Below are 27,556 nucleotides of genomic sequence, written 5' to 3'. Positions count from 1 at the left end.
TTATGAAATGGCAAAACCACTACAACTTAGAAAAAAGTATTATTAAAATCCAGTACCTTCCTCTTTTGAAGTAAATTAACCTGAAGTAGTGATATTCCTGCATCCTGTAGTATTTCTCTGGAGTCAGTATCCTTTGTTGCACGTTTAACAGGTATTAAAGTAGTAGTGATTGGCTGCTTTACAGCTGGTGGAACTCTGGGTACAGGGTCAAGATGCAGGTGCAACAGTGGAATACCAGCCGGGTTCTGAGTGATCGGCGCTCTGTACCTATTCACATCTGCAAGGAACTGCTGCTGAGGTGAAACTTCTTGCTGCCCTGCATACTGATCAAGGTTCAGGTGTTTGGGAGGCCCCCTATGCACTCTTTCTGCCCATCTCCTCTCTTCCTCGTGCATTTGCCTTGGGATCTCAGGGTCGTATCTACTCCTGCTGAAATATTCTTTTTCCTTACTCTTTCTTGGCGTGCATGATGACTGATGGTTCCATAAGGAGTCTGATGAACTCCAAGCTACTCGTGGTACTGGGGGTGGTCTGGCAGAAGCTGATGACATTTCTACTGGATGGAAAAATGCTGGTTTGAAATAACTTGATTCAAGCCTAAGCAAAGGAAATCCACTTGAGTAACTTGTTTTCTTTTCAATAGGAATAAACCCCACTGTTTTCTGGATGTTTGAGGAAGGAGCTAGGAGATGAAGTGGTTTAGTAGGCCCTGAAGAATGCTGATATTGGGATGGTGACATAAATCTTGTTTCCTTGCTGTTGCTTTCAAGTAGAGTTAAAGAGGCATTCACATCCAGATGACTCTAAATCACAAAAGCAAACAATCCAGCATTTACATAGGAACCATGTACTAAATATGCACAAAAATAGTTTTGTCTACACCAATCACTACAAACATATTTCCTAATTCAACAGGATAGATAACATATCAGATATACTGAACTATCTTCATAAACAACACTTTGATATACATACTTCTACATGGCCACTGTTGCCTTCATCTTCTACACTATTCCTTTGATGAAAATCAGAGCTCTTTTGACCAGGTTTTCCCTTATTTTCTGGAGAGGGCAGCTGTGTTTTTGGAGAACCATTGCCTTGGGCAGTGTGTGCATGCTGGCTCCCAGCCAGGTGAACAGATTGATGCTGCTGCAACATTTGTTGCACATTTGGTACGTTGCCAAAGGATGACTGCACTATTTGCATTAAATTCATGAAGTTGATCTGCTGTAGCTGAAAACACACAAAGTTAACACTCTTAACAACTTTAACAGGAATCTTAGCAAAAATTCTATGTCTAGACTGTGTTATTGCTGTTCATTATCCTGTAAAAACAGGTGTCAAGATAAACATCACAAAGTTTCAATTTGTATAATTGAAAATTTAATTCATATAATTGTTTATTGTACTGGACTTTCTTTTAAGATACAATAAATACCTGCGACAGTCAGGTTATGCTAAAGCAAGACAAATTCCTTCACTTTTTTTGTGAAGTTTTAGTAAATGTAAGGTCACTTAAAATTGGCTCAATGTACTAATACACCTTAAATCCTAGTATAGCTGCGAAGCTGTTACAGCACCAGAATTTTTCCTTATGTATACCACTAGAGCACACTGATTTATGTAAACTAAAATACACTCAAACTTCTATTATCACATAACTCATTTTCTTGAGTCAAAACCAAGAGTTAAGTCTAAAATAACTTTTCACGGTGCTTAACATGGAACTGGAAATCTCTTTCAAAAACAACCACACGCAGAGAATGCACTTAAAACAATAATTACGTCTGTTGTCTTCAATAACACAGCTTGAACTGTGAAAATTATTTTAAAAAATGAGATGCTCTCACCTGAATTAACTTAAACATTTCGTCTTGGAGCATATGTCTGACAGTTTCTGATGTGTTTGATTTCTCCTCTGGAGGGACTTCTTCCTTGACTTCTTGCTTCTTTGCACAAACAGAAGTGTGGGAGGCAACACTTGACGTAGTTGACACAACAGTATGAAAAGGCTGGCAATCACTTACAGAAATGCCTGCATTACTTCAAAAGGAAAAGAACAAAACTATGAAAAACATTCATAGTTCAAAACATCTATATAAGGTTGTCTTAACTAAATCCAGAAAAAATGTAAAGGTATCCGTTTTCTAAAAACAAAATTAATTTGTAGGAACAATTTATTAATTAACACTGCACAATCTTCACCAGAGACTATGTATGACAACTTTCCCAATGCTTCTCTAAGTTTTATATGATTTTGTACCCACAAGCATATCTGAAATATTATCTTCATTAGAGAAACAAGACGAAAAAAACGATTTCACAGAAGGGACAAAAAAAAAGGCCTGGTTAGTCATAAAGCCAAACAACTGATAGAAAATAAGGAAGGACTTAAAAATCAACAATAAAATTTCAGATTAAAAAACACATTTAAAATTAAAATAACATGCCAGATAATACAATACATTAAATTTTCTCATAGAGATAATAAAATCTTTTAGTAGGTAAAGAATATCAAGTAGATGGATTCCTCACATGAAGAAAAAAGGGTTGGGATTTCCATTAAGCTATAAAAAAAACTGAAAGACTTTACCTACATCAACATTGACTCAAAACACCTTTCTCTGTTTAAGAAAAATGCTGATAATGCTATGGATACAGGCAACATTTGGAGGACTTTTCACAGTTGTACAGAATGGCCTCCACGCATGTGAAGAAACAGAAGCATAAAGCAATGTCTAATGAGTAATACTGAAAAGGTTTTGGATATGTAATAAATGTGAAGGGGCTTTTGGAAGACAACTGGAATGTGCCTGAAGCATGGCCTGAAACCCCAAAAGTTTGAGTAAAGTTTTTTTAAAAGAAGTTGGCATGAAAAGCTCGAGAAGAAAAAGAGATTAGAGACATATGGAAATGGAATCCAAAGGGATGTGTAGTTCTTATCTTCCTCTAACCTGAAAAAATCTCATAGAGGACTGCTCTAGAACTGAAGGTCTGAGACTGACTCCTGACCCCTTTTCTCAATTCCAACCTTCTCCCTGTTTACAGAAATATTATCTATATATTTATGTGAATCTATCAGATGCTGTAGGACATATACCTTTTAATAATTTAATAACAATGTAAATATAAGTTTAAAATATTATTGTTCAGGTGATTTATGTAACAATATATCTTCTATAGTAATATTGTATAATGCTTCTGTCTGGAACTAGAAAACAAAACTATTATGTCTCTTGAAATCTAGTAGCTCAAATGACATGTTTGATTCTTGTGAAGTCTGGTCAAGATGCAAGTGTTTTGATCCTCGGGGATTAGACTACAAATAGGTTTCAGGAAAAGTTACTTAGTTTGCAGGTACATTTTACTTGCAAATATTTTGTAAGCAAATGTACACATCACATTACTTCAGACTAAAAATTTAAGGGATAATCTATTTTTTATAACAGTGTAGGTTTCTCTTACCTAGGAACTTCTGCATCTTGTTTTAAAGAGAATGAATGAGAATAAGTGCTAGTAACAACCTCAGTCATACTATAAAGAAAGAAAATAATAGTATTGTAAATACCACAATAATTTGTTTTGCTGTTTATTTTCACTTTATATAACTATGTGTATATAAGTGGATGCATAACCTCTCAAAAACGTATTTTAATTAGTATGAGATGAAATACCTGAAAGCCACCTGATCAGAGCTATACTGATCTCCATGGCTTCAATTACTGCACTACACTGCAACCTGAGATGGCAAATATTGACATTCATGCTATGTCTCCCTAGCAATCAGAAACTGACTCAAACAAAAGCACTGAAAAGGTTCTGGCTATTCAACACAAGCAGCAGGCAAAAAAGAGGTTGATTCCAGTGGACAAAGGAAGACAAAATCTAATTTAAGCAATTCTGTAAATATCACTGTAATCTGCACTTCTAAAAATAGAAAAAACAATGGCATAATAAATTCTTTTAACAGCCTCTTATGTGCAGTTAAAACAAAAATATGTAATTTTAAAATAGCAGAGCATTCTAAGTCCTTCTGAAATTAAACCGCTTAAAAGAAAGCTAATTGAAATATACTAAAAATAAGCTGATTCTTTTTTGTCATTAAAACAAATGAAATTATCTCAAAAGAGCGATATTCCTTGTGGTAAACACAAGGAATGTTGTGTTTACAGAATATAGAGTTTCTTCCCTTGCAAACTTCCAGAGAAATCAAACTCAGCAGTCATCTATTCAAACAACCAGGTTTATGAATTGTTTCTTTAACTTTATACATATATTTTATTATAAACGTACAGAGATTTTAAAACATTAAATTTTAAAAATATCTTAGTAAAGTAAATTTCTTAAGTTGTGTAAAATGCCTTCCTTCCTCTCTCAGGAGCTAACAAGCTTATCATCACTTTTGTCTCACCTTTGGCTTCATAAACAACAACTTCTATGTTTTGTAACAAATTAATTGTCATAATTTCCTAGAGAGCTCTTCACCTGAATTTTGCCTGATGCTGCTCCTATTTCAGGTCTGGAACTGTGTACCTGAAAGCTTTTCAAGTTATTGTCTGACCTTTTCTCAGACGTAAAATACACCTTCCCACAACCCACACTTCTTTCATTATATCATTACTAAAATAAAGACTCATCCACTCTGCACTTTGTATATGTGAAATGCCTGTTTGAAACTAGGAGTTTGTCGCTATAAACAACAGCACGAGCCCAGCACACTTCAGTGGATGCCATTATTAACAAAAATACCTTGGATTTTTAAGCAAAGATAAAAGGGAATTAAAAAAACCCGAAACAAATAACAAAAAGTCTCTTACACATTCTGTTCAGCCTTTTCTTCCTTTGTTTCCTCCACATTCTGATCTTCTTGTGGACTATCTACATCTGAAATGGAGACCTGCTGGAACATAAAAAGATGCATCCAAACTTTAAATTTTTCTATTCCTTCTGCTTTAATAAAGTACTTTTTTTTTTAGCCCATGGCAAATGTACTTATGATTAATCATCCACTTGAAAAAATCAGACAAAAAGTAATCAAAATTACATACTTATCAGAGAACAGCTACAGATCAGAAATAAGGAGATATCTTGACAATTCACCTGGGCATCTTGCTTTTTAAGTCATTATTATGAGTTTTTAGTTTCAAATTCATATCCATATAGTACCCTGCATATATATTCTGCTAATCTCACCCCCCCCTTGAGTAAAGATGAAAATGTGGAAACAATCCTATTATACACAAACTATCTGCAAACTAAGAAGTTGAAACAAATGCAGGATTTTACACATGCCACAGATTCACTACAGTAAAATGCACTGCAGAATTGAAGACCACAATATATTTATTGTTTCCAATCCCATTAACAGCACTGAATCTTGAGTACTACAGGCAAGTAAACTGGTGGCATTGCAATTCACTTTTCAGCATAACAGCCCTTAGTCAATTTAGGAGACAGGATACTTATGACCAAAAACAATGCATGGAAAAAGAAGGCTCACTTACAGATCCAGACTGAGTTTTCACACAGAAGCAAAATAAACTTCTTGATCTATTTAATTTTTTAATGCAATTTTATGTATATATAATTATATCTTCCATAGGTAGTATGGCCAGTCTTTGCGAGCGAAGATTTGGGAAAGGTCATTACCCTTCGAGCCTGTGCAGTGGATTTTTTAGGTGAGACACAGTGTGCGCTGAACTGAGCCCACCCTTTAATCCTGAGGTTCATCTGCCGGGGCCGAGCGAGCTTGGACAGTGGCAGCGAGGTCCTCAGGACGTAGGTTTGTTTAGAGTGACCTTCTCTTAGATGGATGGCCTTACAGGGCTGACGAGCTCCATCTGCCCGGGGGAGTTTTTCCCTGGCCTGGAATCGAACCCGGGTCGCAGTGGTGAGAGTGCTGCAACCTAACCACTAGACCACCAGGGGCCCCCTTCCATAGGTACATATATAGGTATACACACATTTAATTTTATGAAAAATAAATCCGTTTTCAAAAGTGCTCAGAGCAGATCTCACCTTACTACCCTACAATCATGACATTTATTGCTAAGCAAGGAAAAAGATTCACCAATCCTAAACACTTTAAGCCCTCAACTTCACAAATACAATGATGAAATCAGGATATTTTGAAAAGAGTATTCATAACAATTTGATGCTTCCACATAAGATCCTATCAGATCAGGAGAGAGGCTGGAGCTGAGTAAGGCAGCCCAATGTGCTCACTGAGAGCAGCAGTGAGTGGCTCTTAAAAGCAGAGTCAATTCCTTTCCCAGTCAAAGGGAAAGAATTTGAAAGGGTCAGTTGAATCTGGTGAATCAAGCAGTCAACCTTGACTGGTGCCACAGCCAAGGATTTAGCTTCTTCAACCATGGGACTCACCTTGAGAAACCTGCTCTGCTGGGGGCTGAAGGGGTCCACCTATCAAAGAAGGGGAAGAGCATCATCCTGGGCTTGGCAAGAGGGGAAGAGGGCTTTTAAACTCAAGTTGCCAGGGGAGGGGCTGTTTTATGCCAAGGCCAGTAAGAGATGCCCAGAGCCTGGAGAGGAATTGCAGGTCAACAGAGCACCTGAAGAGCAGCACAAAGGAATTATAGCTGCGCTCACCAGTAAGTCAGATTCATCAGGAGCCCAGTTTAAATACCCCTATGCAGACACATACAGCATGGGGAATAAATGAATTAGAGACGTGCTCATCTGCAGGGTACTATCTTACTGGCACTGTGGAGATGTGGGAGGATGGCTCCAATGACTGGAGTGTTGGAATGAACAGATACAGGCTCTTTAGAAAGCACAGAGGAGATGAGGAGGTAGCATCACCTTCTATGTCAGTGACCAGCTGGGGTGCATAGAGCTCTGTCTGGGGATGGATGAGGATTTGATCAAGAGCTCATGGCTCAGGATTACAGGGAGGACAGGGACAGGTGACATTACAGTGGGGGTCTGCCACAGGCTGCCTGACCAGGAAGATGGAGCAGATGAGGCCCACTGCATGCAGACAGGAGCAGCCTCATGTCACAAGCCCTGGTCTTCAAGGACTTTCAACCACCCTGCTATCTGTTGGAGGAACTGAGGTTTGAAATGCTTTGATGATAATCTCCTTCTCCATATGACAGATTAGCCAACGAGAACAGGTACTATGGGGGACCTTGTTCTCAGAAACAAGGTGGGGAATGTGAAACTCAAGGACAGCATTGGCTGCAGTGACCATTAAATAGTGGAGTTTCAGATCCTCAGGGCAGTGAGGAGGGTGCACATCAAGCTCACTGCCCTGGACTTCAGGAGAGCAGACTTTGGCCTCTTCAGTGATCTGCTTAATAGAGGCATAGTGCCCTGGAGGGAAGAGGGGCTCAAGAAAGCTGGTTAATATTCAAGAATCACCTCCTGCAACCTCAGGAGTGATGCCTTCCAACAAAGAGGAAGCTGGGAGAAAACCCCAGGAGGCCTGCATGGATGAACAAAGTACTCCTGGATAACGTCAAACTCAAAAAAGAAACCTACAGAGGGTGGAAGCCAGGACACAGTAAGGATATCTGAGAGACTGTCAAAGCAGCCAGGGATCAGTTTAGGAAAGCTCTGATAGAATTAAATCGGCCAGGATCATCAAGGGAAACAGGAGGAAGACTAGAGAAAATGTAGGCCCTCTCCATAAGGAAATAAGAGGTCTGGTTACCTGGGACATGGAGAAGGCTGAGGTACTCGATGAGTTTTTTGCCTCAGTCTTCACAGGCGAGTGTTCCAGCCCCACTGCCTGAGTCACAGAAGGCAAAGGCAGGGATGGGCGAATTAAGAAACTCCCGTTGTAGAAGACCAGGAACATTTAGGGAACCAAAAGGTGCACAAGTCCATGGGGCCTGATGAAATTGGTCCACAGGTCCTGAGGGAACTGGCAGATGAAGTGTCTAAGCCACTAATTTGAGAAGTCATGGCAGTTCAGTAAAGTTCCCACTGACTGGAAAAGAGGAAACATAACCCCCATGTTTTTAAAGAGGAAAATAAGGAAAACCTGGGTGAACTCCAGGCCAGTCAGTCTCACCTCAGTACCTGTCAAGATCATGGAGCAGATCCCCCTGGAAAATGTGCTAAGGCACATGGAAAATAAGGAAGTAATGGTAACAGTCAAAGTGGTTTCACTAAGGGCAAACTGTGCCTGACAAACTTGGTGGCCTTCTATGATGGAGTTACAGTGTTGGTGGATGAGAGAAGAGCAACAGATGTCATCTACATGGACTTCTGCAAAGCATTTGACACTGTCCTGCACAACATTTCTGCCTTTAAACTAAAGAGTTGTGGATTTGGTGGATGGACCACTTGGTGGATAAGGAAGTGGCAGGACGGCCACACTCAGAGTTGTGGTCAATGGCTCAATGTCCAAGTGGAGACCAGTGACAAGTGGTTCCTCAGGGGTCAGTACTGGGGCCAGCACTGTTTAACATCTTTGTTGGTGACATGGACAGTGGGATCAAGGACACAGGTTTGCTGGTGACACCAAGCTGTGTGGTGCGGTCAGGACACTGGAGGGAAAGGATGTCATCCAGAGGGATCGTGACAGGCTTGAGAGATGGACCTGTGCAAACCTCATGGGTTGGGGCAATCCCAAGCACAAGTACAGGCTGGGCAGAGAATGGATTGACAGCAGCCCTGAAGAGAGAAGGACTTGGGGGTGATGGTTGATGAAAAGTCCAACATGAGCTTGCCATGTGTGCCTGCAGCCCAGAAAATGAATTGTATCCTGGGCTGTATCCAAAGGAGCATGGCCAGCAGGTGGAGGGAGGTCTACTCTGTCCTCATGAGACTCACCTGGAGCATTGTGTTGAGCTCTGTGACCCCCAGCATAAGAAGAACATGGACCTGTTGAAGCAGGTCCAGAGGAGGCCTCAAAGATGCTCAGGGGGCTGGAGCACCTCTTCTATAAGGAAAGGCTGAGATTTGGGTTGTTCAGCCTGGAAAAGACAAGGCTCTGGGGAGACCTTAGATCAGTCTTTCAGTACTTAAAGGAGCCTACAGGAAAGCTGGAGACAAACCCTTGACAAGGGCATATAGTGACAGGAGAGGAGGGAATTACTTCAAACTGAAAGAGGACGGGTTAGTTCAGATATTAGGAAGAAATTCTGTGAGGGAGGTGAGGCACTGTAATAGGTTACTCAGAGAAGTTGTGGATCCATGAAAAGTGTTCAAGGCCATAGCAGGGCGGCTGGAATGAGATGATCTTTAAAGTCCCTTCCAATCCAAACCTTTGACGATTCTACAGTAACTTGCCTTTTCTCTAGAATGTTCTACAGGTTTGATCTTGACAGAGCTGTTGGAGCTCTTTGGAGTTTCATATGGCTCCTCAAAGAACTCTACAAAATAAACACAATTACTCTAAATCAGAAAACTACATGGGTTACAGCACTGTTATGTGATTTCTGACAGCAGGTCACATTAGTCCACTTTTTCCCTAGCGAGGAGTAAAGTGTTCAGAGAGGTCTCAGCAAATTCAAGATTTGTTTTACTACTAGTGATGATGCATGCACCTGAAGAGAGAGAAAAAAAAAAAGCAGGTTATTTCAATGGTTTGAGTACGATAAACTTAAATCATGGATAGTCAGCTCTTACAATTTTCATGTTGTTTTGCACAGTTGTGTGAATATTTCTGAAATGAAAGTATATGAGGGAACAGAACATGCTAATACACACTGTTCTATCTCTATAGTAAAAAGTTACGTAAGTGAAAAACTGATCAATAAGTCTCGATAAAGCAACTGTATAAAATTAGTTATAATGTAAACTGGATAAAATATTTTAAATAGAACAATGAAAACCTATTTTCATTTTTTGATTAAACAGAGAGACATATAATCATATTCATGCAAAACTCCTACTGTTTGATACATGAGACCATAGTAAAAGGATATACCATTAAAACAAACCTTGTCGTTCCGACATCATATCTAATTCCTGCCGAACAAATGGTTCTACTTCATTAGGATCTTCAGTCGTACATGGTACAGAATAATTTCCATGAATAATTTCCTTCTTATCAAAGTATTTTGACTTTGTAGACACTCTGGTAATTGGAATTACAAAAGGCAGTTAACAACATATGTATCTAGCTTAGTTCAAGTATGCTGTTTCTTTCAGATTGCAGGCTAGTGCATAATTGTAAAAATAAACACTGTTGTGATATAATCCATGTTTATATAAGTTTTCTATCTGACTTTCATTTAAACCAAGCTTAATAATTTTTTTTGTGTAGATGTGATATTTTAGCGTCATTGATGGTACACTCCTTCAGGTGAGCTGCTTCCAGAAAAATGTAACCAACACACATGATCTATCAAAAATGGAAGACAAGCGCTATGGCTTCAAAATCATCTGGTTAAGGTTTACATTTATCTCCCACATAGAAATTTCCTTTATAAAAAAACCCAAATTCTCAGACAAGACACACAAGATTGTCTCAAAATACTAAAGATTATTTTCAGAATACTAAAGATCTTTATCTATCTATCTATCTCTCTCTTCTAATACTGGACATGTATTTTTTTCTTTAGTGCAATAGAAGATGAAATGCCACAAAGGAGTTCAGGTACACGTCGGAACTCAAGGAAAATTACCTAAAGAGAGTGGAAGTTATCTGAATTCTTTGAGAAAACCATGATATCCATTTCATCAGAAATCTAAAATCTATTTCCACATCACTAAGTTTATAAACAACCATGTACAAATCACTTACTATGCAACAGCTACATTGTTTTCTACCTAGATATACATCTGCTGATGGATATTCAATCTGCTTCATGCAGCTGTAAACAATAGGCACGAGTTTGACTTTGCACTCAAAATTAAACATGTATATGTAACACATAATAACAGCAGAACTCTTCATAGTGGCAGGCTGCTTAGCAGAGGAATTATGACCAACTAGAGTTTTTAAGTTAAAAAAAAAAAATTACCTAAAATCAGTTCTACAAAAGTCATCGTAGGCTGGCGCATTCTGGACACTGGCAGCAGGATTGGCCGCTATGGAAAAGCTTTCATCCATACTACTTTCTTTCTCTGTCCTAGACTGGGCTTCTGATAGAGATACAAATTCTTTCACATCTCGATTATCTGGATGCTATTAAGAGAAATAATGATAATCAAAATTCACTAGTTTAAAATAAAAAAAAAAGATACCTGATACTATTTAAAAACCCACAGTGATTTCATATAGAACGATTATGCTTAACTCATATTTTTTTCTTTTAGAGCTGAGGAAACCTGGATTTATAGGTACCTGTGGAACCTGAGTTTTGCACCTTTTTGCATTAAGTGAAGCAATGATGCTCTGAATTATCCAAAGGAAACATAGGAAATATTTATCAGTGTCAATTGAGTGTCAATTGTCAAAGCCACTATGTGACACTAGAATCGAAACAAATACATACAATAAGGTTTGGCCTTCATCACATGTAATACAGATCTCTATATAACAATGCTAGTCACTTTTTGCTGATCTTTAACTAGTTTAAATACTCCAGTCAAAATATATCTGCACTGTCATCAAAGACAAATGAACCTTAACTCAAGTCTTCCCAGAGAAATTTTACTCCTTGTCTTGCTTTGCCATATTCTATCTCCAGTACTAGGTTTCTTCAAAGATTATTTCTAAAACTAGACACAATGGTCAAACTTACAGGAATTTGCACAAATAATATGCTATCTGGATAGAGGAGCTAGATTTTGAACAGGGTTTCCAAAGAGAACTTTCACCTCCAACCCAAGTATTTCTACAGACAGAATTCCAGTATTTCTGGAATGTTTCTCTCTTTTCCTAGCAACTCTTAAAGGAAAGGCTATTAATTAGTGTTCCAGGTTTTACTGAAAACAGAAAAGTGAGGTAAAATGTGTGATTTTCTTTACTGGCATAATTCACTCACATTTCATTGACACTTATCCCATCCTTTTTCTTACCTTATATTTTATGCTCTTTGTTTGAGATCTCTCTCTGTATAACTGTTCTAACAGCCATAGAGAAGTAAGGACAGCAGCTGCTGATGTTTTCATGTGTATCATTGGAAGAATCTCTTCTAAGGAATCTTGTTTATTGGAACCACAAAGCAGTCTTTTGTCAGACCATCTGATCATCCACTCAAGTAATTTTGCAATATTGCTCAACTTGTCCATCAATTCTATCATTAGTTCTTCTCCTGGTACAGTATCAAGTACATCAACAGTTTTGTAAATGTATTTAGAAGTTGCCTGAGTTTGCAGGGTAGACGAAGTATGGCTAGGAAAGGTCCGGCTTGCTAGTGCAACAGTGACTCCTTGATTATGAGTCTGAGCTCTGTAAATCGATTTGTGTTTTAAACCAAATAATCCTTTGTTAAGTCCTTTCATTAGGTTATGCACAGAAGGTTCTTTTGTCTGTACAATGGACTGCACAACTGTTGGTTTTTCCAAAATATTTTGGGTTTTGTTATAGACAGATGTTTCGGGATCACAAGGTGACAGGGTGACAGTATAGCAAGACCCAGCTCTAAATACACTTGGACTTCTACTTTTGCCTTGTCGACGTTTTAGTGTTGTGTGGACATCAAAAAAGAGAGAGTTCAATTCATGCTCTCGAAGAAGTCCAGAAAAACTAGTAAGAAATGGAATTCCAATGTCACCGTACTTTATCAGGTCTCTCTCAAGAACATAACTCAAAAAGAGTTCTAAAAACCTAACATATTCATCATCATCACGTTCAAATTCCCATGCACCAACTACAGGCAAATTACATTGATTATGCATGTCTCTTCTGTATACTTTGTCTTTTTGTATTGTTTTCCAGTTAAGAGCTTTTATCTTGCATGTGCTATTTTTGCTACCTATTTCTCCTTTTCTCTGGTGTTCATTATTTCTGTAAGGCAATAAACATAAGAACTGTTAACACCAAAATCCATTTTAAGAAGAATTACATGAAAAAATAACTAAATGCAACATAACTTTCTTTTCTTCTTTTAGTATTAATAAAGGGTAAACTAACAAACTCAAGTAGACATTAATACAATGTTAAGGTGGCAAATTAATCAAACGCAAAATCCATAATTTTCCACAGGGAGAAATTAGGCAGTAACATATAAGAACGTGGACATAGCTGATAATAACTTGCACTTCAATAACATATTAGACACTTACTAACTGATATAACATTAGCAGTTCTCTGATTTGGTAAATTTGTGATTCTTTAAATCACTCAAAGTGGCAATTATCCTGTTTGGTGAAAAGATTACTTGATCAGCAGGATACAACTTATTTTTTTTCCTTCCCCCCGCCCCCATCTCTCAATTTAAACTGATAGCTTCCTGCTGCAACTTCTTCCTACCTTTGGAATGAAGGCGTTTGAGCTCTTATTTCTTCAGTACACAAAGCATCAGAAAGTGTATCTGCTGTGTCAGCATCAGTGTATACCTGAGGATTCCCCAGATCAGTAAGTGTGCTTGTGCTTAGACTAGTGCCTATTGAGAATCTGTCATAACAGTGTTCCTTATCATCTGCTGCTTCCTCTTCTGCTGGCTCCCAAATATTAATTTCTATAGGGCCTATGTTCCTTATTACACGTTTCAAGGCCTTCTTTCTCGCTTCTTCAGCAGCCTGAATAATAACAGACATAATTTCTTCATTTTCAGGACCTACTGAAAGAAAGAAAACCAATTTTTAAATTTTCAGTTTTCAATTAGTCTCTCAAACTGAGAAATTAATTAGCTTTAAATTAAAATAATAAATTATAGCCATTTAGAAATACAGAAAGAAACTACGATAAAGTGAAGAAACACCAAAAACTTCAGTCATGACACTCTGTAATTGGTATAGATGTATCAGAAAGAAAACACACAATTTGTCACAAAACTCAAAGTTGTCTAACCAGAAACTACAGTAATTGTTTTACATGGCGTATGAAAGAAGGTTATGTCACAATAATACCCTGTTAATAAGTAAGGCAAAAATGAAAGTTTGTTTAATATTTCCTGAAGAAGGATGAACATTACCTTTAACTACGCTGTGCCTGAGTCGCTGTTGAAGTGCATTATATTTATCTCTTAGTGGAACCCTTATATCTTCAGGATTAGGAAATGCTTTTACAAAAATCTCTGCCACCTGCACAAAAAACCACATCTTTTTCAGCAGCCAACATACAGGTAAGGTATCTTTTCCCACAGAACTTTCACCACTAGAAAACCTGACTAGTAGCTTTTCCAAGGAGAAGAAACATTTGTGATAATTTTTACTGCTTTTATTCTAGCTTTAATTTCTTCTACCTTTTTTGTTGGTGGCAATTCTCCAAGCAGACTCAAAATTACATCTTGAACTAATTCTTCAACATTCATGAACCTGCAGAAAGGAAGCATTCGACAAGCCCATCCCACTGCATTCAGACAATGCTCAACTGTGGAGGCATCATGTTCATTCTTCTTCAGATCCTAAAAAAAAAAATTGCCAGAAACATTGATTTATACGGACAACATATTTCGGCAAAATTATTCATACATTGCAAATGGTAATGCTTCTTCCCTAGCCAATAAAAAATAAAGACCTCTAACTTAACTGCCAAGCACAGAAGTGTATGATGCCAGGAGACAAATCAAGGTTGTAGTCAATCATAATGCACATTAAAAAAAAAAGGATGGAAAAAAAAAGAGCTTTTTTTAAACCACCTTAGGAAATAATTCCATTAACACTGCTGAAGAGTCTGTTTGCAGTCATTTAGAGTAAAACTTGAGTGTTTGACTAAACTAGATGTAACAGACTAAAAATACTGAACTACCACTAAATAATTTTACTGTGATTTAAGGTGATCATAAATTCTTTCTTGGGATCAAGACAATTAAGATTATTATTCTTTTTGAAAACCACATTTATTTAACACCATACTTAACGCCATTTTTGGTGTATAAAATATACATTAGTAAGGAAATACCCAAAATATCCTAACCTGATGGCAAAAAAACCCCAAACCAGGAAGTAAATATTTAAGAAGACAACAAGTGTAATAAATATTTCTCTTGTGGCAGCATCTCTTCAATTATCTCAGTTAAATACCAAGCAAAAGCCCAACAGAAATACTGTTAGGAAGATGGAGTTCATATGGATAGCACTATTCTGTAGCATCACATACATGCGGCATCTTGTAGCACTGTGCTCATTTTGTCCTGTTAAGCAAATAGAAGTTCTCACAGAAATATACAGTAGACCTTTAGAATCCTTCTCATAGCTTCATGCAACTAAAATGTATTTTTACTGTATTACTAATATAATTACCTGCATATTGCTAATATTTTCCCTTGCAGCTTGGTACTGCCTACAGTTGTCAGACAATTTTTCACGAACATGAAACATCCAACATAATGAACATAACTCTCTGAACCCACCTACAACACAAATATGAGATACGGTGAGATGCTATTTAAATACGTTAAATAGAATAGCTTGGAATTTTTAGCTACAAGAAAGTAATTCACATTATCCTAAAAGTAGTTTTAGAAAAAAGAATTACTCATTCTTGATTTTTCAATATTGTTCTGCAGCTAGAACTCTTCAGTCCAACTTCATTTTCTCTCACACCTGTCAGGTCTGTAACATGTTTCCCCCACCCCAAATCCAGAAGAGCACATTTCAGAGTAAGAGTTTCGACAACTACCATAAAACCTGGAAAAGGAATGTCTTTCTGCACACACTGCAATATACCATTTCAAGCTAATAAGAACTTATTTGCACCTGCGGATTTTCACTGGTTTTCTTTTTTCTAGCTCTAAGTTATTCTATGTTATTGCATACAGACCTAAAATTTTACAGGTAATATCATCAAACTGATGGGGTTCAGAAGATGTAGTTCCACACAAAACAGTGCAGAAATTGCAGTAACGAAGCAAAGTCTCTGGGAACGGACTCAGCAAAGGAAGAGATCCTTTCATTCGAATCTACAGACAGTAAAAATAAAGTAATAAATAAACAATCAAAATGGAAATAAAAATCAGTTGACATTTTATATGTATCACTGCTAAATGCACAGCCTCTCAGTTATTAGCAGAATAACAGTAAATTCCCTTAAGCTTGCTTTCCATTTTCTTCAAATCACTATTCTGAAAATTCTATGGCACAAAAAAATGCTTTTGTTTGAATAGTACTCATGATTACCATGAAACACAGGAGTAACCAAGTATAAGAACAACAAAGATCACAATCAAGAAACCAGATTAATCCAATACAGTCCACGTTGCTGTTGCCAAGGTAGACTAGTTTTCCCTCCAGTTTCAGCTGGGACATGTGATCACCTTCCTGTGCCAGCATTAAGCACGTGACCATGCAATGAACAAAGAGAAGGAATTATTTGTCAGTCAGACCATTCCTGATCTGGATCACTGCATTAATGCTGGTGCAGGAGGTTGAGTCACACACATTCCCTTCTGTGGGTAAGTCAATCTTCTTTAAGCAGTTGTGTAAAAATTACCTAAGAAAAACCTGACTGTACACAAAAAATTTTAATCAATAAATTCCGATCTTGCTTCTGCAGAAAGAAATTGCACAATAGTAGAATGATATCCTATAAATTCTGTGCAATAAGGTGACCCCTTTACCTGAAGTGAGCATTAGCTTCTCTGCTACATATTCAGCCCTAAGTGAACTGGAACATGCTTCCAGCTAATAGCTATAACTCCCAATTAAAGGTTGCTTGCTCTTTTCAAATGGAGAAGAAAAGAATTTTACCAAGTAGGTATAGAAAGACACACAGAAGGAAACACTTTATGAATTAGATACCCGATATCTTTAAGTTCTGGTTTCCTTAAAAAAAAAAAAAAAAAAGAACATGGAGTGTAAAACTAGATGACATGTAAAAAAACATGACATCAAAGCCCAGGTGAGACTGAACGCTTCTGCAATACAAATGCAAGAATGTCAGTAATATTTACAATGAAATATGAATGTTATTAAAAAGTTATTAAATATGAAGTTATTAAAAAAACCCAGTTAAATTCTTACCTTCTGCATAACTTTTCTTGCCTGCTTCAGTTGTGTAATATACCACTGTGCTGCAGGGCAAGAACAATGAGCAGCCCGGAAGAGCAACATAATTCGCTGAAGAACTCCTGACACTTTCTGACGAATTTCTCTCTCCATTTTTAAAAGACTGTCATTGCCATCTTCCTGAATAATGAAAAAACAAACAAACCACAAAATTAGAAAGGACATATACCTAAATGCTGTTTTGGTCCCTAAAAGTATTTCCCTTCTTCTTTACAGCATAGATCCTTCATGGAAAAAACACAGAGGCACACCTAGTTTCTTATCACTATGGTGTTAGTCAAGTAAATGAAGGGACATGGGAAAAAACAGAAAAATGAGCTGAAAGGAACCAGAACAAAGATCATGATCACTTCATAAATACATTCAAACAAAGACCCAAGAAACTTCTATCACACATGCTTACTTCACTGAGGGAAGCTGGCTGAGGACAGTATAACGGTGGCGCTGGAAGATAGAGCCCAGCTGGAACCAAACCATACAATTTTCTGCTGACATCCTTGGCAGAATCCATCAACAGCTGAAACGTCTCTGAGAGAATATCAGCATCTGCCATAACAGCTGCTTTCAGTAGTTCTTGTATTGAACTATAAAGAACATCTGCATCTTCCTCTTCAATGGGATCTATAAAATATTAAGCACAGAAAACAAAAAATTAATTGACTGAATACATGGGCCTTCATTTTGATATGAGGCTATGTTCTCAGAATTTGCATTAATCTATTACAATCATAGATTTCACCTACTTGCTTTATGATAAGATCTCTCACAGTTGAAAATAGTATTCAATTCCTAATTTTAAATTTTCCCTATTAACGGGGAAGCTATTGCTTTTCTAGATAGAGAACAGTTCAGCCAGGCATTTGGTTGGAATAAAAGTCTAGCAAATCATTCTTACCAAGCAGGCATAAACTACGTACACTATTAATAACGACTAAAACAACTCCTTTATCAGTAAGCACAAAGATCAAGGATCTCTTTTGTTGGATCTCTTCTACATATTAGTACATCTTTACCTCACCTCCTAGAGGCAGCAGGACATTTAACATACATCATTAACTGGTTCATGAAATTCACAGAGAATCATACTGCTCTACTTGCATTTCTACTCCTCCTGCTAGTCTTGAAGTAAATGCTGTCAAATCTTTCCAACTCCTTATCATACTTATAGATTGTTACATACAGCACATATTTGTGTATGCGTCTATTTGAAACAAAATCCCTGGAAATGAGTACAAAAGAAGAATGTACATAATGTTAGAAAAAGATTAATTAACATCCACCTGCTGACAGGAACTTGAAATGTGGTTTTAAAACACACAAAAAGAGAGTAAGAAATGGAGATCTTGCCAGTAAACTTCCTGTAAAATGTACATAAGGACAGGTTGATTTGACTAATTTTGTGAATTTTAGCAGTAAAATATTAAATTAGGTTATATGATAAAAATCTGATCTACACACATACAAAGGAGCACAGAGATTGAATAGTACCCTAGACCCATCTACTCAGAGTAGAAAAATAAGCCCAAAGGCTTATCTCCACATGCCCAGAGATGCACAGCAACAAATTATGTACTCAGAGAAATGGACACCTGTCCAGGCTTTTCCCAGGAGAGCCATCAGCCCCAAGGTCCAGTTATGAAACCTATCAAGTGAGTCAATGGGAGAGGCTCCCTTTAGTACCTCTTGGCTTGAGAGAGGTTACTGTCAAGAAGGATAGGACATACTACAGAATGCAGAGGAAGAGCTTTTTGGGATCGCACAAGGTTCATGATGGGATGTGTGTTTGTGTATGTGCCTACTGGGAACCCACTCTCAGCCTTGCTAGCTGCTGGACCTGGGGACATGGAGGTGCCAGGCTATGAGACACCAGCCCTATCCCCTTTGACAGAAAGGAAAACCAAAACTATACACCTTCACATAGCTAATTTTAAGTGTGATGATACCTTACATACTGTTCATACATTTGCTTTTTTAGCTTGTTCTAATGAAGCTTCAGTTTTCTTCCAAACAAGGTAATACCACATAGAGTCCAATCAGGGTTAGGACAGTATAGACTCCATTCCTGGATTGATCAAAGCCAAAACCCAAATCCCTATACTGTAACAGTAATAGGCACATTGGAGAAGATGAGGCAATTGTTTCTTTCTAAGGAAGAGTATAACACAGTAATCAAATAACATGAAAAATAACCACAATAATTTTTAATTTTAAGTACCTGTAAACTTCTTGTATTTAATACATCCTGATGTTTCAGAAGTTATTGGCTGCCCTAAAAAAGACTGTAACTTCTCCTGAAAAGTCTGCATTGGTGATAGGTCTAAAGGCAGGTGATGTTCTGTGTTTTTCAGTCTGAAAGTATAAAAAGAAACTGCTCATGAATAACAAAGTAATAGCCATACATAATGTAATGAAGGTCTCTTAAATGAATATTTCAGCCAAAATGACTAATCATAACATATTAAGTCCTACACCTACCAGGAGTCTGGGAATACGAATTTTTGAGGAAAGGATGTCCATGTCACAAAGAACTTCATGCAGATAACTCCTAACAAAATATAACACACTAATTCCAAACTTAAATTTACCTTGAAAATCCATCAGAGTTCTGACAATACAGCTGGTAGGCCAGACCAATTGAAACAGACAGTTTCCAGTCCCCAAGTGTGTGTGCTAACCACACAGCTTCTGGGATGAGTCCACCAATAAAGAACAAATCAAGAGCATATTCAGCTGTCCACACAGATGAAAGGTTCTGTTCCCTGACAGCTCTGGTAACCAAACAGTGTTGCAGCGGAATAACACGAGGAGGTAAGTCTGTAAAACAAAAAACACGTTTTAAAGTTTATATGAAACTGCGTGCTATCATATGAATAATCTAGAATTCATTTGTTCACATTGCTTTTGGATTGATTTCAGTGTACAATTGCTCTTTACTTTTAGGGCCTCACTATGGAGTTTATCTGCAGCAGACAGATGCAGCTTATGATACGATATAATAGTGAGTTCAGAATAGCCTATTTTTCCGCTTAATAATGTGGGATATGCAAGCAAGTGCAAAACTTATGAGTTTTTCTTACTTTAAAGACTTAATTGTACTGTTAGACCATTTGCAAATATGCTACATATGCATAGGATATACCAGAGAGTACACCCAAGATAAATGGAAATTCGGAGAGTTTTCCTAGTGTATCCATGTTGTTTGTTCTCACTGCATTGCTTTACTGCAGAGGATAGAATGCTAAAATGCATTTTAGAGAAAGAATGTCACATAACACCTCTGTGGTTCTTTGATTTTAGGAGAGTATATAGAGACAAGTTTCATACAAATTTAGTATTTCCTTTTTTCTGTAGATTTAGAATTGTTTTTCAAGGTTTTACATACTGGTTCGCCTGGAGAGGTGCTGATCAACATGAATTCTAAGGAGCTATTTGCTTCTCTCACAGTTTCTGTTTACTGCTCAGACAATGGCATTATTTAGAGTGATATTCACACTAACCCAGCTTGTGCTACATAATTTTACCAAGACTGCCTCAACACACACATGGATCTTTGCCTAATGGAAGTATTAAAATCAAGGTCTTATTTTGTAGTTTTCATCTGGAAAGCTGCCCAATTAAAACATCTAAAAGATCACGAAGAAAGAAATATATACCACTGCATAGTTTCTGTAGTACAGAAACATTAAAAATAGTCAATGTATTCAAATAGACTACAGAAACATAATCAATCAAAATAAGTTAATACTGTTAAAAATTTTCTGGTGTTATAATATCAACCTACCTGTAGAGTACTTAAAATACCTCCAAATAAATCTACATTCCCATGGAAAAAATTAATACCGAATCCACAAGTTTCCTAACAAGGGAAATCTTTAAATAGAATCTCTTGCAGAAAACACATAAACCACATACTATGATAAATATTACTTCTTATAAAAATGCTGAAAAGCAGGACTTAAACTTGAACTCAAGTACTACTTGAGTTCAACAACAAACTGATTTGGCATTCCCACTTGTTTTGACAATACAGTGTCTGAAGCCTCTTGGATTCCAAGAGCTTGACTGTTAGATAAGCAAAAAGCACTCATTTCTGGCTTTTCAGTTTGAGTCACAGCATATCAGATCCAATTCAACTATTTGTTAAGCCCTCCTTTTTTCTCACTTTTGGGAGGATCAAAGTCAGTCACAGCCAGATCTTTAGGCATAATTGTGACAAAGGATGATAAAAAGGCTGACACACTTAATTGCCTTCCCTGCATGAGTCTTTAACAGTAAGACCAGTTGTTCCCCAGGTACTGAGCCCCCTAAGGTGGAATACAGGAACAGGGAGCAGAATGAAGCCTCCACAATCCACAAGTGAAAATGGTCAGTGACCTACTACACCACTTAAGAGACACACAGATCTATGGAGCTGGATGGAATCCACCCAAGGGTACTGAGGGAGCTGGAGGAAGTGCTCACTGAGCCAGTCTTGTACTCGGGGAAAAGCTAACTTGATGATCAAGTTAAAGCGTAACAGACAGCATTGATATACATGTAAAAAATTATCAAGATTTAGGCAAATTAAACCGCTTTTAGAGAAAATACCTTGTTTGATGTGAAGTGGACGCAGGATGTCAACACTGTGTGGGGGAAAGATATAGAGCAGCTGATTTGTGAAATAAGCAGCCATGAATCGTGCCATGGACCTAATCACAGCCATGGCAGTGTCAGTATGAATGCTGGTTACCATCCATAGTTCATGCTGAAAATACTTGGTATCTAAAAAACCACATAAAATTAAAACATTATGAGGAAAATGATTTTACATTTGAATGCTAAAATTGTTTAATTACGTTATAAAACATTTCTTTAAAGCAAGTAAACTTATTTAATTTCTTGATAAGCTTTCAGAACTTACACTAATTACACCTTATATTAATACTAGAAGAGTTTTATAACAGATTTTTAATGGTTGGAGATGGACCTCTAGTATTTAGAGTAGCACTGGGTCAAAACCCCACTAGTTTAAATTTGGAAATTTAGATTTCACTTAGATTCAGACTTAATAGAAACAAAATTTACAATCATCTGCAAAACCACCTCACTGTTAACTTAGTATTGATGACCAAAATAAAATCCACTATTTTATCATGTTGTATCATAAAAAATACTAAATGAATACAAAACAAAATCACATAATTTCCACCTTATTCTTGTTATCCAAAGTCTTTTCTTGAGGAGATTTGAGTCTAAAATATTGCTTTCACTATTAATTATACAATGAGAGTTGTCTAAGCACATATTCCAACAGGTGCTGCTGCAAGATCATCTGAGAATCAGAAAAAGATCTTGGAAGTTACTGAAAACAGACTTCAGTCCAGCGTAAAGAGAAAAGTATGCTGTTAAGTGTGTGTGTGATGGCATAGAAATTAGACACTAGGTTATTCAAACAGTGTCAACATACCTTATCAGCCTTTTAGGCAATATAAACATACCAGAAAATTTTTCCATCTGACTTGCTGAAAGCTGTGATCGCCTTAGAATCTCTCCTACTAAATGATCACAGAGTCCCTGAGCTTCACACAAGTTATACTGATACAGGTGGCAAAATAATATTGAAAGATAATATCTAGTCTGAAGAAAACATGTTCTTTTTCCTCCTGTATTAAAAGATAAAAAAATAGGGCAGAAGTCCAGTTGGAAAAGAAACAAAAAACACAAAATCAGACGCAGTGAGTGAAAATACTAGCTCTTCCCTCTCCAGAAACATATCTACATAAACATACACTTGAAGAAGTAGAAATCAGGAGCAGCTATTTTAGGATATGATCTTTCTACAATCTCTAAGTAACTAGTAAGTTAATGCTCATCCACAACATTTTTACTTCTAGAGATACAGTAGTTTTCAAAATAATACTGTGCATATCTGTTAAGACACAAAGACAAGAGAGCTTAAGGGAGTTTAGCCTTCAAAGAAGGAATGCCTAAACCACAATGAAATTGCTTAGACATCCACCAAGCTTTCAATATTCTGAATATTTTTCTCAATGAGCTATTCCTCATCATAATGACCAACAAAAAATTTTCTCCTGATGCCTGGAAAGAGACACTGGTATATCCACTTCAAATTCCTGCCACAGGTTTTATTTTGTCACTTTCCAAACACTAAGTCTTTTCATTTTACAGTTACTAAAGGAATTGATTTTTGTTCATCTGTTTTTCATTGTCTCTTTCTTACTCACAAATATATCTAGAGCTTTTCTGTACCAAGTACATCGTAAACACAAGACAGCTTTGATACTAAAATAGAAATGCACAGAATTTTCTCAGATATCAACCAGACTTAAGTTTTGACTGGTCTCTATTCAAATCCCAGCTTAATTTCAAATGTGCATTCTTTTTGTTTCTCACCCTTTTTTTTTTTTTTTTGATGGGTAAATGGAGTCACAAGTAAATTATACAATTTACCCCCAAGAAAGATTTTTATCCCCTACCTTTTGCCTTGGTTTCACAAAGAGACCTTTTCCAAGTGTCAACAGATTCTCTGTAGGAGCCTAAAAGGAATTGCTCCTCACCTATAAAAGTCACATATGTAACAAATTAAAAGCTCTACGTGGTTACTTTTACATATGCAAACACACATGCACTTCAGTATTAGAGATTTATGAAAAGCAGACTAAAATATGTGAGACTCTAGCAAATTCCTATTCTCACAGTTAAATCTAAGTTTTGAGCATATGAGCAAAGATTACTTTGAATACCCCTTCCCAGGACAGGTGATATATTAGCTCCTCTCCAGGAGGAGCTAATGTATCGTATTGGAGTGACGTTGGAAGAGAATCTAGGAGTGTCATTTAAGGGATAGAGATCAGGAATATGGAGATGAAACAGTATTGTGGTGGGAGACATAAATGGGGAGCTGGGCTTGGCAGTGTAGAAGTGAAAAGGAAGATAGAACATAGGACAGTAATGTGTAAGACATTAGGCTACAGCTATGGACTGCAAAATAAATATGATAGATTAAGTCTATAACCTTAGGTTACACTAATTTAGATGCTTAGTTGAGGCTGACTACATTTGTATACACAACATGGTCGTACCCACAATGATCACACGGAATAAACACAAAAATTCAGTAAGAAACACATTGTGATGCCCATTCACTTCAGAGGAAACAACACAATTCAAAGGAGATCAGAATTCAAATCTTACATTCAGGTTCCTTAGGACATGGCTCAAAGCAAACTGAAGTCAACGTATTCTTTTTATTTTGCTCAACAAGCTCCAAAGATTATCTACAATCTACAGGTGTACCAGGACGTTAAGTATTAAAGACAGAATTCTGGCAAGAATTCTAAGAAAAGTCCCACTATTAACTTTCTTTAAATCTGGTAGTCAGTTATTGATTGTCATTAAGTTGGACCTAATTTTCCTATTATTTAGTTGACTATGCAACTACCTAACATTTGTACTAACCAGATACAGAATTAATCTTCAGATGTTGTTCTAATGTCACTTTTGAAGACTGGAGGGTTGCTTGTATATGACTTATAAGCAATGAGACAACAGAAGCTTCTTCTACATTCTTGTTCACTCTTCTTTTCAGCTGCACCTGATACCAAACTGCTTTCTTATATAATAATCGCCATAGTACAATCAACCTGTAGTTCAAGAAGTACAATATTATGAAATTAAGCAAGAATTAAAAAAGTTACTTACATCTATTTCTTACTACCTTGTATTTTACATTGTGTACCTGAAAATTAAATTATATCAACTACTTTCTTGACTACAATGAGGAGAAAAAAACATTCATTCTTCCGAATGTGCCTAAACACAGTAATCTGCTTTAAGCACCCAAACACCCCCCAAATTAATCCTCTTGCTAGCTAAACACTGGGGAAATGAAACAATCTCAGAGAAACCTCAAAACAGGCATCAGTATCTTGCTTATAACGACTGATTAAAAATACAATTAAAGTATACACAGAAAAGCAAAGACAGGAAAACAAGACTACAGAGCATGCTTTTAGGGCTGGCAATCCCTGTTGTCCAGCACAGATACACCAGCTCAGATATGTAATAAGCTTGATGATACAAGCAAATATACATTGTTAGGGACTTGAAAAAACTGCAACACCTCTGCATCTTCTTCCCAAGTACTATTGTTTCCATAATTAACACATACAGAGTCAGTCATAGGCACAGTGGTCAGTTCCTCCATAACGATTAATCAAAAACATGGATTATCCTCTCAGAGACAACTGAAATTTGTCAATCGGATTTGCAATGAACACATTATTATATTTTAAGATTATTGAGGAAACATGTTTTACTGTAGTAGAATTAAATTTATGAGTTAAAATACTTCTTTGGTTCAAAGTCTCTGGAAAGGAAAATCCTGCTTGTATGAATAATACACTTAGATCCATCTGAGTTCTGCAGTACAGAAATACTCCAGTGACAATAATACATTTTCCCAGTAATTGGATAGCACACTTCAGTTTAAGTGTCTTCCAAGTTTATGTGTATATCTTCAAAGAAAAAGTAACTCTCATAGTTTAGTAAGCTTCCACAGACTGGGCTTTTTCCTATTGCTCTGAGGCACCACATCCATAATCAATACAAACTTTGCTGACTAAATTGACATTGTTGATATATCACATATAAGCAGGCTCTTGCTCCATAGAATTCGCAAATGGGAAGGAGTGAAAGTACAAGAGGCAGTTAAAGCATCCAAAGTTACAATACCTGGATTGTTGCTGCACTACCAGACCTGGTGTGAGCTGCCAACCCATCAATTATCTCTGAATTAATTTGCAGTAATTAGTTTAGTCACCACAACTTAACTATATTCATCTATAGGTCTGAGGCTTAATCTGCGTGCTTTAACAGATTATCAGGCCTTTCCATTGAGTAAAAGGCAGAAAAAAAACAAAGGGATGTTGCAATCACAGTGTATAACTAATAAAATTTAGTTCCAACGTATAGAATCATTTAGGTTGGAAAACACCCTTAAGATGACTGAATTCAACCATTAGAAGTCCTGGTCATAAAAGGAGATCATGTTGGTCAGGAAGGATCTGCCTTTCACAAACCCATGCTGGGTGAGCCAGGTCCCCTCGTTGTCCTGCATATTTTTATTTCCCCATGCAAAGATTTTTCATACCTTCTTTCTGTTTTTGCATCATGGTTTACTCGAGGAGGCTCTCTAAGCAGAGATTTCAGCGAGCTGAATTGCTGAGTAGTATTGTCATCAAGAACTAAGAAAACAGGCACAGTAAGGGAGTCCAGTTCCACAAGAATGTTACCATTAGAAGATGCAAAAAAATTCTCATACTGTAGTACACACACACTACTGAGAGTGTGAGAAACCATTTTTAAAAGACAGAAGCATGCCAAAAGGTTTTTTGAGAACAACTGATCTTGTTGCTGTATAAGCAGCAGTTTTAAAGTTTCTAATGTCAGTTTTGCCACATGTCCAGTTAGACTGGCTCTTGAATGCCAGTACAAGGTAGTCAAACACTGCTGAAAATACTTTAGGACACAATGCATCCATTGAGTATTCTTCACAGACTTGTTTAAAGATGCATCCTGTTTTAGCAAAGAACATTTCACAAACTGAACAATGCTGAAAAAATGGATAATGCAGTTCACTGTGTAATTCAGCAACATATCCTTCTCTTCCATATTTTTTGAAATCCCTATCTGCCAGGCAGTAAGGAGGTTTTTCTGAATGGAATATAGTTTCAACGATGATTTATCTTTCTCTTCGATATCATCTGCATGCATAGTATCAAACATTGATGCAAATTCTAAGTGGCCTTGATCAGCTTCACCAACAACTGAAAGGATTCTTTGGTTATGAAAGCTGGGAGAGCTACTGTAAAACTGCTTTTCATCATCTGATTCTTCTTCATAATCCTAAATCGGACAGAAAGAAAACTCCAGTATAAGTCAAGTTTGTTGAGAGAGGGCAGTCTGCAAGGAATAACCATTTGGTCAGCCTTTCAAATGAAATCTTTATGCTTAATTAACTTGCTTAAATGTTAGTAAGTTTAATTCACAGCAGTTTCATCTTGATCTCAAATTAAATGTGATTATTTGCCATAGTTGGGCAGACAGAAATTAAATTACCTAACAACAACACCAAAAAAATTACATTGCCAAGAGAGCAGTAGATTTTATACTAGAAAGTGAAACCATGTCTTTCACTAAGCTCAGAATATGAGAAAGAGTTTTTCCAGATACCTGTAAGATATAAAAGCCATTCAACAAAAGCCCTAAAGCTTCAGAGAACAAACTAAAACACAAAAACATGAAATGCAGAAATGGAGTTGGGAAAGGCTGCACAATAACTACGATCACAGGGCCACTATTCCAAAAGACACACACAAATTTTGGAATTGATGAAACAACCCTCTGAAACTGGGGATAACTATAACTATCTTATTTACTAAGGATAACACTGTTCTTATTAATATACTCTACAGCTCCAGTATATCCAACAGTGTAATGTTACATTTTATTACGAAGTGAAGCT

At 36.9% G+C, this 27,556-nt stretch overlaps 1 protein-coding gene across 4 annotated transcripts in view; it reads right to left on the bottom strand.

The window, feature by feature from the left end:
• CPLANE1 (ciliogenesis and planar polarity effector 1) overlaps positions 1-27,556 on the bottom strand; it is a 55,591-nt gene that overhangs the window by 18,273 nt on the left and 9,762 nt on the right. For 2 of the 4 annotated variants that reach the window (XM_039385636.1, XM_039385639.1), the window contains exons 12-34: positions 26,183-26,937; positions 24,490-24,674; positions 23,508-23,588; positions 22,509-22,673; positions 21,619-21,792; positions 19,617-19,845; positions 19,247-19,380; positions 17,435-17,652; positions 16,987-17,151; positions 15,788-15,926; positions 15,268-15,377; positions 14,268-14,429; positions 13,998-14,106; positions 13,334-13,643; positions 11,938-12,868; positions 10,938-11,101; positions 9,912-10,048; positions 9,259-9,341; positions 4,818-4,900; positions 3,466-3,534; positions 1,851-2,043; positions 976-1,233; positions 57-803 (exon numbers count right to left, since the gene is read on the bottom strand). In XM_039385636.1, coding sequence (XP_039241570.1) covers positions 57-803; positions 976-1,233; positions 1,851-2,043; positions 3,466-3,534; positions 4,818-4,900; positions 9,259-9,341; positions 9,912-10,048; positions 10,938-11,101; positions 11,938-12,868; positions 13,334-13,643; positions 13,998-14,106; positions 14,268-14,429; positions 15,268-15,377; positions 15,788-15,926; positions 16,987-17,151; positions 17,435-17,652; positions 19,247-19,380; positions 19,617-19,845; positions 21,619-21,792; positions 22,509-22,673; positions 23,508-23,588; positions 24,490-24,674; positions 26,183-26,937 — 5,601 coding nt within the window. The remainder of the gene's footprint in view (positions 1-56; positions 804-975; positions 1,234-1,850; positions 2,044-3,465; positions 3,535-4,817; positions 4,901-9,258; positions 9,342-9,911; positions 10,049-10,937; positions 11,102-11,937; positions 12,869-13,333; positions 13,644-13,997; positions 14,107-14,267; positions 14,430-15,267; positions 15,378-15,787; positions 15,927-16,986; positions 17,152-17,434; positions 17,653-19,246; positions 19,381-19,616; positions 19,846-21,618; positions 21,793-22,508; positions 22,674-23,507; positions 23,589-24,489; positions 24,675-26,182; positions 26,938-27,556) is intronic. The other 2 variants (XM_039385638.1, XM_039385637.1) reach the window with 2 other exon arrangements.

This window comes from Pipra filicauda, unplaced genomic scaffold (assembly GCF_003945595.2).
Source record: "Pipra filicauda isolate LSUMZ 115617 unplaced genomic scaffold, ASM394559v2 scaffold426_size588282_pilon, whole genome shotgun sequence".
Taxonomy (NCBI): domain Eukaryota; kingdom Metazoa; phylum Chordata; class Aves; order Passeriformes; family Pipridae; genus Pipra; species Pipra filicauda.
Note: the sequence above shows the minus strand (reverse complement) of the source record. Positions and strands in the feature narration are given on the sequence as shown.